General features: G+C 43.3%; 1 protein-coding gene across 1 annotated transcript in view; it reads right to left on the bottom strand.

The window, feature by feature from the left end:
• The window catches only part of SPIDR (scaffold protein involved in DNA repair), a 1142324-nt gene that overhangs the window by 14320 nt on the left and 1113295 nt on the right, over positions 1-14709 (bottom strand). The window contains exon 17 of the mRNA XM_077492658.1: positions 12593-12686. Coding sequence (XP_077348784.1) covers positions 12593-12686 — 94 coding nt within the window. The remainder of the gene's footprint in view (positions 1-12592; positions 12687-14709) is intronic.

Raw genomic sequence — 14709 nt, 5'->3', positions numbered from 1 at the left:
AACTAGTTAAAGCATAAATAACAGCACAGTGCTTGTGCTGTGTAATGTGGCCCTTTCTATCATCTAAAATACCTGGTTGATCCTGCCCCCCCCCCCCCCCCACTGTAAACTGACCACATTTATCATGGCTGCTGATCCATGGTACCATAGTCAGTTTATGCGCCTCCGTCATCCCAGTGTCTTTCCTCTCTCCCCTTCCCTCCCTGTCAGCTAGTGACAGTGACAATCTGCTCCCTGTCCCTCTGCTCTTGCTGATATCATAGATGTGTCTTATTCCTGCAGTCCCCTGTGTTACATTAAATTATGTGCACAAGTGTCTATGCTTAAAAAAAAAAAATGCAGCTGTATAACTTATTTCATAGCGCCACTCTGTGCTCACGTGACCACCTGCTGCTTTCCTCTTCTCCTCCTGGCTGATTTCAGTGGGGGGTTCTCAGCCTCTCCTGCTGTAGTTATTAGATCGGGAGAGGAGAGCAGTGGGCAGTCACGTGAGTGCTGCTATGAAATAAGGTATAAAGCAACATATTTTTTTAAAAAGCACATAATGTAATGTAACATAGGGGATTGTAGGAATAAACACACTGTGGCTTTACAACCACTTTAAAGCGGCATTCCACCAGCATTTTTCTTTTTACAAACACTGTAGCTGCTGACTTTTAATAAGGACACATACCTGTCCAGGGAGCCCGCAATGTCGCGCCCCATCCCCCCCCCCCCCCCCCCCCAGGCTGATCCGTCTATTGGATCGGGTGCAGGCACCACCATTCTAACTAACGGAGACCAGCAGTGGAGCCTTGCGGCTTCACTGCCCCGTTTCCTAAAGCACACAAGCGAGTCGCACAGCACTTTGTGAATATCCAGCTGTCTTCTGAGGCACACACAGGTCCCAGAAGACAGTGGGGTGGCTCGCCGCACAAGACGATAGGACGTCCTGGACAGGATGGATCAGAAGTACAGGCTGTACTTCATAAAACCTCATAATATAGAAGAAATAAAAAAAATACTATCCAAAAAGGAGGGGTGGAGAGGTGGTCTTTCGTTTAAGACTGCCTCTCAAAAGTGGGTGGAAATCTGATTTAAGTATAGGGACTTCAGGCAGTTTTGGATAGGAAATATATTCAAACATTCTGGGCTAGATCTCTGAGCTATCAAATACAATGGGCTAAATACAGTCTCTGAATGGCAGGCCTATGATTGTATGCAATAAACACTTGGGGTTTAAAGCATCATATGGCCTTTGCCAAACCAGAAAACCAATCCATAGCCACCACTTAATAGTATATACTGGACCTGATCAGCACAGGACTGGTGCCCTAGTAAGCATATGAAGCACCATAGGAGTGACATCACTAGAGTACAAAAAATCTGCAAGGATAATTCAGACAATGATTCATGGGAATTGTATGTAAACGCCATGCAGTCTTTTAAAAGCTCAATGAATGGACTAAATGTATTGTACCAAGGAAAACCACCACTCAGTATTTGACAGTATGCGGAGTCAGATGAGAAGAAATCATACCTTCTAATTTTACTGATGCAAGATCTTCCCATCTTTAAGGACCTTTCCTTTTCACAGAAAGTAGCTTTAAGTGGTTCTAAAGCCTACACATTGTTTACTTTAATGCATTCCTTGCACTAAGATAAATGTTTAGGCATCAGTATGCCCCCTCACCCTCTGGGGCCTCTGCAGCTCTTCTCTCCCTTCACTTCTGGGTCTCACTAGCTTTGCTGGGGCACCGGGCGCCATTGGCTCCCGCTGCTGTCAAACGCTGTCAATCAAAGCCAGTGATGAGGGAGCGGAGACGAGTCCTGCTGTCTGTCTCAATGGACGTGTCAATAGGGCTTGGGGGCGAGCATGCACAAGTGTCCCTATGGGAAGCACCTTCCTATGGGGGGCATTGGACATAGAGAAGGAGTGCTGTCGGGGGATCCGAGAAGAGAAGGTTCAGGGCCACTCTGTGCAATTCCATTGCAAAGAGCAGGTAAGTATAACATGTTATTTAAAAAAATAAAATAAAATACTTTTACAACCACTTTGTCAATGCCCAAAGTGGTGGCAGTCTTAAAGACCAATAAGCACTAAATCCTTCATGGATTAAAACACATTTACTAAATACTTTTCCCTGTTGCATTTTCCAGGGTGTTTTAAGTTTGACTTGCCCATAAAATCCTTTTTACGAAGCACCATACAGGACACAGGATCTAAACCACAGGTTATATTCAGCTACCTTCAGGTGATTGGACACTGGTAAACAAAGCTACAAGGAAAGCACCAATATATAAAAGCTGTTTTGGGGAGGAAGACAGCACTTACCTTTTCAGGCAAAATAAATGACCTTGGAGTGTTTCAGAGCAGGAGATAAGGAGAATGTCCTGTGGAAGGAGCATACCCTCTTGGGAAGAAAGGAGGCATTAGGCTGTAGGACAAACTTGTGCCTGTGTAACACAGGCATAAGTAAAGCCATATGTAAATGGTTCTTTACATGATAAAGCCACTAACCCAGAGACCAATCTTGCAGAGGCAACAGCAATAGGGAAGGCAATCTTGCAAGCAAGGTCATACAAGGGGAAATAAAATACATGGGGTGCAATGTGTACACAAAATGCACCAGGGAGGGGAAAGGCAAACAGGGAAAAAAACAAAACAAACAAAAAAAATACACACAACAGAACTTGCATTCCTGCTCCATGGTTGTAACAAATCATTTGACATATAACTAAAAGCAAAACTTTTTTTTTTTTTTTTTTTTTTTTTTTTTTTTTTAGTTTTGGATATAGTGGAGAGGTAATAGAACACCTGTCAGTTTGTATTGCCGTCTGGGCCCCCATTAGGGAGATCCGCTCTCTTTATTTGTCCTGTTTACCATTATAATTGAAAGTGAAAGTAAAAGACAATCCCACATTTTGGGTTGTCCCCAGAAAAGTAGAGGGGACATCTTCCAATGGGGGCACTAGTTCTGGTGACTTGGGGGTCCCCAAAGGAATTCCCTTGATTTGCAGGGATTTCCTCTCACTTCCTGTTTGGCCATGGGACAAGAAGTGAAGGGACATCTCCAAAATGGTACACAGATGGCGGAAACAAATCTCACATGGGTCATAACCCTTCCTTGCTCTATCCCAAATGGAAAAAATAAAATAAAAAATGTTTGCCTATAGTCCTACAGTACTTTAAATGTGTCACAGTGTGCACTTCACAATTACCTACAAGGGACCAGAGTAAAAGCATCCTGGGTACCGGTAGGGTAAAAAGGGTCCTCCTACCAAAGACATAAAATGTAAAGGTACAAGCCCCATCTATGTCTTCACCCTAGTGGTGGGCATACTCCCTTAAGGCTCTTCAGGGACATGCAAAGCATACAGAGGATAACTCAACATGCTGCACTACTTGCCAAGGTGAATGGCTAATGAAGGACCCCGTGTCCAAAGCAATACAGGCCAGCCTGCATCTTCCTCCTTAAGGGGTCCAGGTACCCACCACAAGGCTAGGCCAAAAAGTCAACTAATACAGAAATCTGCAAATAAGGGTGCTGCAGTGGCTATGTACTATGTAGATGCCAGAATAATGCTTGAAGACTCTAGAGGGGGGAAAACAAAACAAAAAACATAGCTAGACTTACTGGCTACAGTATTTCTACAAGTCTTTCAGGACAGCAAAGAGAGGAAACCACCGCTCCAAGATAGCCCTCCAAGACGGATGTCCTTCTTCCTAACGAGGAGCCCCAGGTGCTGGCTAATACATGTGCAATAGGCAGGCAATGGCAAAAAACTCTGGTTAGCCGCACACCAGAAAAAGGCTTAAAATCCTGTGTATTTATTAAAAATTGGGGGTCACATCACATCAAATGATCCACAGCAAGGAAAAGGGTACAAAAATACTGACGCGTTTCGCACTGGAATCAATGCTTACTCATAGAAATTGACAGCACCTGGAGAGTGCACAGCTCCACCCACTTTTCCAGGAAACACTGCAGTCAGTTTTCTTTAAAGACTGGCCGCTTCCACCATGGCCTCAGTTGTTCATAGAACTTAGATAAGCAGAACATAGCAATAACACCATATTTTATAATACAATTAGGCAGGGTCATCAGCGCTGTCCTGAAAGACTCGTAGAAATACTGTTAACGGTAAGTCTAACTAAAGTTTTCTCCCTTCGTCTTTCAGGACAGAACCTGAAGATAAGAGAGAACTTACTCTAGGGTGGGATCACGGCCTACAGGACTTTCCTGCTGAACGACTGGTCTGATGCTGATAGCAAATCCAACCTGTAGTGACAGGTGAAGGTGGAGAAACTTGTCCACGTGGCCGCTTTACAGATCCGACCCAGAGAAGCCCCTGCTCTTTCCGCCCAGGACGTTGCTACTGCCCGTGTTGAGTGGGCCACTACCCTTGTGGGAGGATCTGCCCCTGAAGCTCTATAGGCTTCACTGATGGCCATTCACAGTGTTTTTAGAAGCACTATACCCTTTATGAGGTCCTGAGAACAGAATAAAGAGTGAATTTGATATTCTGAATTCTCTTGTGATTTCTAGATAGAGTAGTAAACACCTTCTCACGTCCAGGCTATGGAAAGACTTCTCCTTAGAGCTGGATGGTGACCCTGGACTAGTTTCTCGAAGGCCCATAAACCTAGAAGAATAGCCCTTAGTTCCCTCCAATTGGAGGATCCCCTGGCTTCCTTGTTTGTCCAATTCCATTGAGCCATCTGTCCTTCCCGGCGTGCGCCCCAACCCCAGGAACCTGCATCCATTGTCAACCTCCTCTCTACGGGAAAACACCAGATCAGGCCCCTGTCCAGGTTTGAGTGGGGACTCCACCATCAGAGCTTCCTCTGAACTTGAGGGATCATTCTGATCAATTTTTCCAGGGACTCTCCATAGGGCCAATTTCTCAGAATTGCCTTCTGGAGATCCCTTGCATGGAGACGTGCCCATTGTACTGCTGGTATTGATGCAGTGAGGAGTCCCAAGACTGACATTGCTGCCCTAATGGAACTTAGACATTTTTACTGCATTTTGAACCTTCTCTATCTTTTCCTCCGGGAGAAAGATTCTCTCTTCCTCCTCTCCCGGAATGAATGGTATATCCCAGAAATGTTATTGTCTGAGATGGAATAAGGTTTGATTTCTCCTTGTTTATTATCCAGCCAAGACCTTCCAAGTGTCTCTTTGTCCTTTTCAGATCCTTCTCTAATAGATCCCTTGTTTTGGCAAATATTAGAAGGTCGTCTAAATATGGGACAATCAATATTCCCTCTACTCTGAGGAAGGCTAAGGCCTCTGCTACAATCTTTGTGAATATCCTCGGAGAGGAGGAGAGCCCGAAAGGAAGAGCTCTGAACTGAAGATGTAGGACTGAGTCTCCCATCTTGACCGCAAACCTTAGGTGTTTTGCGATGCTGGTGCTATAGGCACATGGAGATACACATCCCTCAGATCTATGGATGCCATAAAACAGTTTGGGGTCAGGAGACCCTTTACTGAAAAGATTGTGTCCATTCTGAATTTCTTGTACCTGATTGATCTGTTTAGGATCTTCAGGTTTAGAATTTGCTTGAAGGCTTCTTTACAAGAAATATGTTCAAATAGCACCCGTCCTTCTTTGGGGGGAACATTTATGATCACCCTCTGTTGAATCAATTCCTGTAGGATTGATGACATTGCCACAGATTTCTCTAGGTCTCGGGGAGCCTGAGTTACGTAAAAACGAACAGGTGGGGGTTGAGAGAATTCCAGTCTGTAACCCTCCATTATTGTGTTGAGGATAAACGGACTGGCTGTATCGTCTTCCAACGTGGAAAGAAGGTTTGCAACCTTGCTCCCACAGTCGGAGGACAGTCACTGGCTTTTTCTGTTTGGGGTAGGGGGGCAAAATAGTACTCCTGACTTGCCCTTCCCTCTCTGAGACCTCTAGAGTTTTTAGTAACCTGTCTCTTTCGTGTCTGTGCTTTTTCAAAAAGCACAAAAAAATTGTACTGCCCTGAGGGATCACCTTTTTCTTTACTGGGAAGGCCTTTTTCTTATCAGCCGTTCTATCAAGTATGGCTTTGAGATCCGGCCCAAAAAACAAATCTCCTTCAAAGGGTAGCCCGCATAGTTTGGTTTTTGAGGCTGTATCCCCAGTCCATGTCTTAACCCATAAAGCTCTACAAGCTAAGTTTATCAAAGCTGAGGATCTGGCTGACATTTTTACAGATTCAGCCGAGGCATCTGCCATGTACCCCACTGCTTTCAGTAGTACAGGCAGTGTATCCAACAGGTCCTTACGGGGAGTTCCTGCCTCAATATGGGCTTTCAATTGTTCCAGCCAGTGCTCCAAGTTCCTGGATACCACATGAGGTCATAGCTGGTTTCAAGTTTGCTAGGGTTGAATCCCATGCTTTCCTTAGTAGGTCTGCCCTCTTGTCCATGGTATCCTTTAGGATACTCATATCCTCAAACGCAAGGTCTGTGTTCCTTGATACTTGAGAAAAAGCTGCATCAAGCTTTGTTTTTTTTTGTTCCAGACTTGAGAGCTATCCTCTTCAAAAGGAAACCTCAGTTTGAGGGATCTGGAAAATAATGGGGCACTCTATGGGTCCTTCCATTCCCTTTTTATTGTTTCCGATATAAACTTATGCACTGGAAATACCACGTGTTTCACATCGCCCATGCCCTGGAACATTTTATCATGTAATGACAACTGGGCTTTATCCTCTGTGATGTTCAGAGTTGTGTGGATAGTTTTCAAAAGATCATCCACCTCCTCTAAGGATAATTTATATAGAGAAGGAGAAGAAGAAGAAGACTTTTTTTTTTTTTTTCACTTCATCCTCTTCTTCCTCGGAGTCTGGGGAAACACTTCACTCTTCATCCTCTGAGTCACTGCCCCCTTTGGATACAGAAAGAGATGAATGAGAATGGGGTACTGTGCTGCCACTTGCAGCTTGGTGTCTATCCAGATAGGACCGGAACTTCTCAAATATGTCCACCAGTTCCTTCCAGAAGGAGCTTAATAATTCTCCTTGCTGAGTTGCAGGTGTAGCAGGAGTGGTTTCCTCCTTAACTAAATCAGCTATGCAGGACCTGCAGAACACCTTGGTCCAGGACTCTCTAAGTACATTCTTACATGACAGACATTCCCTCTTAGTAGGAGGGGAGGAATGTTTGGTTTTTTCTTTAACTTTATGAAATACACCAAAAAATAACCACTTCCTCAATTTAACTCCTGTGTTTTGATACCACAGCCAGTAAATCCCCCCATAGATTAACTTTTCAAATAGATATACATTCTTCCTGATTACAGCAAACAGGAAGAGTGTTGCAGGCTCCCAAATTCCCCATAAAATTAAGGAAGGGAGTAATAGACAGAGACCACTGTCCCTGCTTACCTGGGCTTGGCTGACGTGAGTGGCTCCTGCCCCTGCCACCACTGTTTGTTCCTCCTCCATCACTGCAAGGTCTACAGTGGCGTTTGCATGCTTTATGTTTGAATTTCCCGGTCCACTCGCCGCTGCAAGAACCGGAAATGACGTCAGCCGAAAAGAGACTGCCCCTTCCTCCTGTGTTCCAGCGGCCTGAACCGGAAGCCACGCCACAAACCCGGAAGGCATGAGGCTTTGGGGATGGGGGAGACGCTAAAACCATTCCTCCTTAGCCTGTGCCTCCAGTCTATAGGAACGGGACCCCCAGCAGCCTGACTCTAGTCGAGTATAAAGAGGAGGAGACATCGCCGCATCCACCTCACGTAAAGGAGGAAGCTGAGCTGGTCTTGGAGATCAACATACCGGTATGCCCCATACTCTCCCCACCTGGAGAAAGCGTAGCACACCCCTGGTTTCCCTTCAGCGCTTCCACCGTGGTGTAGGAAACACTACAACTGAGGCCATGGTGGAAGCATCTGGTCTTTAAAGAAAACTGAATGCAGTGTTTCCTGGGAAAGTGGGTGGAGCTGCACTCTCTCCAGGTGCTGTCCTGAAAGACAAAGGGAGAAACAAGTGATATGCTTCTTTTAGTGAGAAGACCTAAGCACACCAGCACAAACCAGTTTCCCCAGTGTCTATACACCTGAACACAGCTGCATAACACACAGTGTAGACCAGTCATTCGCAACCAGGGTTTCATGGAATCACAGGGTTCCTCCAAAGGTGGCTAGGGAACCCTTGAGTTGTGGCTGGTTGACCTCCTACCTGGCAGTTCCTGATTCAGAGCCAGCAGCATGACACCACTGACTGACCACCAATATAAGGGTAATTTTCCCACAGACACCTGATGAATTTATTTGTTCCCCAAGACCTGAATATTATTTTGAGCTATCCTCTAGGATAAATATGTTGAAAAAGGCTGATTCAGAATCTGATCCTATGTCCTATACTGCATAATTAATAAAGTGTGTGTTCAAAATCAGGACGCAGTATGCCCCCAGAATGGTAATGGAGGGGACCTGGGGGGATTATCTTAATTTGCAGGAATTCCCTCTCACTTCCTGTTTTGGTTATGGAAGTGAAGGTAAATCTCTCCAATGGGACACAGAGAAAAAAAAAAAAAACTGACAGAGGTTATAGCTCTCCATTACACTATCTGAAACGGAAAAAAAAAAAGTGTGCCTATACTTTTACTTTAAATGTTGGGTGTGGGCAAAATAAAAGTGGAGATATATGATGCAATCTGTCACTAACATTATCACAACAGTTTTTTTTTTTTTTTTTTTTTCTGAGTCCAGAATACAGTTTTTGTCCTTGTTGCCCCTACCAGTTTGTTGTTTTTCATATTTCTTTAATAGATCAAGATGTACAGAAAAAGTGGCAGATGAGTGTTAAAAGAAACTATGCAATACTGACAGGGTGCAAACAATGGTCAGCTTTTATTTTTTTTTTATTTTTTTTTCCTTTTGGAATAAATGTTTTAACGGTTTATGTTAACTGTTTACGAGCTGGAGTTAGCCTTTAATTTGGAAGTCACTTATGTAAAGTTCATCTAAATCCCCTAGTCCATCTAACTACCCTCTACACAGATTGACAATGCTGCTTTCCAAAGGTGGGTATGGGTATGCTTCTCCTCTATATATACAGTAGAGGAGTGAATGTAGTGAGGTGCAAATTCTGCCGTCAACCATCCTGACCTCCACCTCAGCCAATCGGAGGAAGCCTTGTATTTATTGATAAAAAAACAAACAAAAAACAAGGCTTCTTCCTGAATGGAGGAGGAGCACTAAGCCTTACTCTCTTTAATTCAAACAGCAGACAGGAAGTCATCTGTACTGCTGCCGCAACATAGTGCTGCTTACTGTCTATAGCTAATGCTACTATAGTATATTACAGCACAAACAGTGGCTGGATCTTTCGGTAATGGAAATAGATCGTTTGAGTCACCTTGGCCCAAACATACTATTTAAAGTGAAATTAAACATGGAGTTATACTTTAAAGGGACCATGTCTACAACCAAAAATGCAGGTATAAAAAAGAAAATTAAGTATTTTAAATCCTTACTTGCATTGTTTTCTCCTTTCCATAAATTGAGTACTCCATGAGAGTCAATTCCCTAGCACAGCCCCCCCCCCCCCCCCCCATCTTTCTGTTTTAGGATAATGTCTAATTATCCTCTTTGCTGGCCCAGCTCCTTCACCCCTCCTCCCATTACATAATCTTTTATATAGTTCCCAGAGAAGTGCAAAGGTATATGGATTATTAAAGAATGCTTCAATGTGTTTGTTTTGTAACCTGGCACGGCAATTTATACCTTTGTGCCGTACTCTTCTTAACCACTTCAGGACCGCCGTATTGCCATTGTACGTCAGCACAATGGCACAGGCAGGCAGAATCACGTACATCTACGTGATTGCCTTCCAGCGGGTGGGGGGTCCCATCGGACCCCCTCCCGCTGGATACGGCGGTCCGATTCGGTCCAGCAGCGATCCGTGATGAGGGGATGGCCGTTCGTTTTCGGCCACCCCCTCTGGATCGCTCCTGGCCAATGAGAAGCTTCCTCCCCTGTGTATTGTTTACACAGGAAGGAGGAAGTGATGTCATTCTCCTCGGGGCGGTCTTTTTGACCGGACTACGAGGAGAAGAGTAAAAGTAAGTCTGCACGAACACTACACTGACATGTAGGTACACACAGGCACACAAACCCCCCCCGATCGCCCCCCCGATCGCCCCCCGATCCCCCCCCCGCCCCCCCTCCCCCCCCAGTCACAGTGTCACTGATTGCATTGATCATTTCTTTACTGATCAATGCATTCAGTGTCAGTTGTGACAGTAAAAACTGTCAGGACAGTTAGTGTTAGGTCCAGGGTAGCCCCCTATCACCCCCCAATAAAGATTTAACCCCCTGATTGCCCCTAGAGTTAACCCTTTCACCCCCTTTTGCCAGTGTCACTAAGCGATCATTTTTCTGATCGCTGCATGTGTCGCTAGTGTCGCTAGGTAGCTAGTTATTTTTTTAGGTTCACCGCCAGGTTTTTATATCGCTAGGTACCCCGATATACTACCCAATAATGTTTTTAACCCCCTGATTGCCGCTAGTTAACCCTTTCACCCCCTTTTGCCAGTGTCACTAAGCGATCGTTTTTCTGATCGCTGCATTAGTGTCGCTACAGTCGCTAGGTAGCTAGTTATTTTTTTAGGTTCACCGCCAGGTTTTTATAGCGCTAGGTACCCCGATATACTACCCAATAATGTTTTTAACCCCCTGATTGCCGCTAGTTAACCCTTTCACCCCCTTTTGCCAGTGTCACTAAGCGATCATTTTTCTGATCGCTGCATGTGTCGCTAGGTAGCTAGTTATTTTTTTAGGTTCACCGCCAGGTTTTTATATCGCTAGGTACCCCGATATACTACCCAATAATGTTTTTAACCCCCTGATTGCCGCTAGTTAACCCTTTCACCCCCTTTTGCCAGTGTCACTAAGCGATCGTTTTTCTGATCGCTGCATTAGTGTCGCTACAGTCGCTAGGTAGCTAGTTATTTTTTTAGGTTCACCGCCAGGTTTTTATAGCGCTAGGTACCCCGATATACTACCCAATAATGGTTTTAACCCCCTGATTTCCGCTAGTTAACCCTTTCACCCCCTTTTGCCAGTGTCACTAAGCGATAATTTTTCTGAACGCTGCATCAGTGTCGCTAGTGTCGCTAGGTAGCTAGTTAACTAGGCTCCCAAAAAGTCCCCCACATGTGGTATCCCCGTACTCGGGAGAAGCAGCAGAATTTATTTTGGGGTGTAATTTGACTTCTGCCCATAGCATGTGTGAGCAATATATCATTTAGTGACAACTTTGTGCAAAAAAAAAAAAAGTTTGTAATATTCCCGCAACTTTTGGCAAAATATAAAATATTCCATGGACTCAACATGCCTCTCAGTAAATAGCTTGGGGTGTCTACTTTCCAAAATGGGGTCATTTGGGGGGGTTTTGTGCTATTTTGGCATTTTATGGCCTTCGAAACTGTGATAGGTAGTGAGGAGTTAAATCAAAAATTTGCACCCTTAGAAATCCTGAAGGTGGTGATTGGTTTTCGGGGTGCCGTGCGCGACTAGACTCCCAAAAAGTCCCACACATGTGGTATCCCCGTACTCGGGAGAAGCAGCAGAATGTATTTTGGGGTGTCATTTCACATATAACCATGGCATGTGTGAGCAATATATCATTTAGTGACAACTTTTTGTAAAAAAAATTTTTTTTTTTTTTTTTTGTCATTATTCAATCCCTTAGGACAAAAAAAATAAATATTCAATGGGCTCAACATACCCATCAGCAATTTCCTTGGGGTGTCTACTTTCCAAAATGGGGTCATTTGGGGGGGATTTGTACTGCCCTGCCATTTTAGCACCTCAAGAAATGAGATCGGCAGTCATAAATTAAAAGCTGTGTAAATTCCAGAAAATGTACTCTAGTTTGTAGACGCTATAACTTTTGCGCAAACCAAAAAATATACGCTTATTGACATTTTTTTTACTAAAGACATGTGGCTGAATAAATTTTGCCCTCAATGTATGACTAAAATTTAGTTTATTCGATTTTTCTTATAACAAAAAGAAGAAAATATCTTTTTTTTTCAAAATTTTCGCTCTTTTTTCATTTATATCGCAAAAAAAAAAAATCGCAGAGGCAATCAAATACCATCAAAAGAAAGCTCTATTTGTGGGAAGAAAAGGACGCAAATTTCGTTTGGGTGCAATATTGCATGACTGCGCAATTACCAGTTAAAGCAGCGCAGTGCGAAATTGCAAAAAGACCTCTGGTCCTTAAGGTGTTTATTGGTCCGGAACTGAAGTGGTTAAACTAATAAACAATATTGACAGGTTTTGCAAGTTGTATACCTCTGAACATGCAAGTACAGAAAAATAACTGTTGATGTACCCATAATAAAGTGTTTTCTGACATGCACATGTAGCCTCACGTACAGCCACCAATACAAGTGAATAGCTGTACAAGGCTGTACTCAGGTAAGGAGAATGCAGAGGCTATCAGCGCTCACCCAAGCACAGCCATCTACAGGCATTCACTTGTACTGGTGGTTGAACGTGGCACCATGAGCTCCAGGAAACGCCAGGATTTTTTTCCTGGCAGCACTCACAAATTGCCAAGTGTCTGAGTGCATGAGGTCTTAAGATATTTTACCTGTCTGAATCCCGTGGTTGTAGCTTACTGCTTCCACATAAGTTACACACTGGCCAAGAAAAAGATTTTCTCTCATCAACTCCATTAATAATTCCTGTGAAAACAATTACTAAATGTTAACTTGCTGCAAATGATATAGGAAGGTGGCAGGCTTTATATAGTATATAATTTACAGCAGTAGGCCCACAAGCATATTATAAAAAAAAAAAAAAAAAAAACATGTCTGCATCGCATCTGACTTGCAGGCAGTTCACACTGTGCTCTGTGCAAACCGCTGCAGGTGTCAATATAAAGTTAATGACACCTCCATATTGGTTTACAGAACACAGTGCAAACTGTGGAATCAGATCTCGTGGATCTGAACACAGTGCAAACTGTGGAATCAGATCTTGTGGGTCTGAACACAGTGCAAACTGTGGAATCAGATCTCGTGGGTCTGAACACAGTGCAAACTGTGGAATCGGATCACATGGGTATGAACATACATGTGGTCCGATTCCAGTGCGGACCAAAAAAAAGGGTCCTGCACCATTTTTATGTGAATGTGACGCAAGTTCAGCCATACAAACTGTATAGCTGAATTTGCATGTGATGTGCACAGGCATGTGGGTTGAAAAAAAAAATAAACTAACTAACAAATCTCCTATCAACACAACAATGTGTGATGCAGGATCTCTCTTGCTATGCTACTGCGTTCTGACATGAGGACACCCCCATCGCCCGCCAGAATCCACTGATCAAATATGGATTTTCCAGCAGGATCGTTCAACAGAAGCCAGTCGTTGAATGAAAATACAATGGCTCATGTATGGCCAACCTTAAGCCATAAATGATAATGGTTTTGGCAATGGACAGATCTAATAACTAAAGCGCTGTAAAGGGAGGCATTGGCCAGTTAAATAGAAACCAGTGCACATTTGGCTCATGTGTATGGCAGATAGGCCAGCTTCCATCGCAGGGGCATGACTGAAAAAGGTCTGTCGATCGGTATACAATCAGCACTCTTAGTCAATTGCTGAGACTATTGTATGGTGTGTTATGATGGACAGGCAGTCCCCTTTTCAGAAAACAATAGCTCAGCAGGCAAAATTGCTGTATTAACATTGGATAGATAGTACAGCAACTCCTCCCGAGCTCTTCAGTTTTTTTTTATTATTCGCCCGTTGGGTTGAACAAAATAAAAAAAATATAGTGTGTACTAGGCTTAAGGAGTTACTCATGTAAGAAACCAGTAGGATGCCTAATTCAAACTAAAACATCAGATCTAGTGGATTTATCTTTACATTTAAAGTTGTAAGAACTTTTAAAAAACATTGGGCTCCATTCACAGAACCAGATCGTATTCGGTATTTAGGCTGTTTCCCAAATATCGCATGCGATCCTGCAAATGTCAATTTACTATTGCTTTGTGCGGTATTTACCACATAAAGCAAAAATGCTCCGTAAATACTGCACAAAATAGGAGTGAACATCGTTTCACAAAAGAAAAAAAAAAAAGAAAAAATGCATGCAGTAAATAACCTAAAGTAATCTTAGAAAGTTGGACTTTACCGGTGTCAGAGAGGAATGACCACATACGATGCATAAAAAATAATATATATATATATATATATATATATATATATATATATATATATATATATATATATATATATATATATATATATATAGGGATCTGTTTCTCTACTTGTTTTCCATCAAAGTATCAATCCATATCTATTGACATCCACCGCCTTGGCAACTTGCAACTAATGTTTTCATTTATCTTTTTTAAATGTTTTGTAATAACATTTATATATATATATAGACAGCGACAGCAGCTATCCACTTCTCAAATGTCCATGTCCTGATCACATCCTTCACAGTGCATTCCCCACTGAAATGGCAGCAATGAAAAATTAACAAAAAACAAAACAGCGTACCCTTCGGGTCTGGTATAGATTTTGAAGGCAACTACCACGCCAAAATTTAAAAAAAAAAAAAAATGGCGAAGGGTCCCTCCAAAATCCATACTAGACCCTTATCATGTAACCCAGCAGGTCAGGAACGGGAGGGGATGAACAACCCCCCCCACCCCCCCCCCCAGCAATACCAGGCCACATGCCCTCTCCACCCTT

This window comes from Lithobates pipiens, unplaced genomic scaffold (genome assembly GCF_037356315.1).
Source record: "Lithobates pipiens isolate NorthernLeopardFrog02 unplaced genomic scaffold, aLitPip1_a1.2 Scaffold_19, whole genome shotgun sequence".
In the NCBI taxonomy this organism is placed as follows: domain Eukaryota; kingdom Metazoa; phylum Chordata; class Amphibia; order Anura; family Ranidae; genus Lithobates; species Lithobates pipiens.
This window is presented reverse-complemented; position numbering and strand designations above follow the sequence as displayed.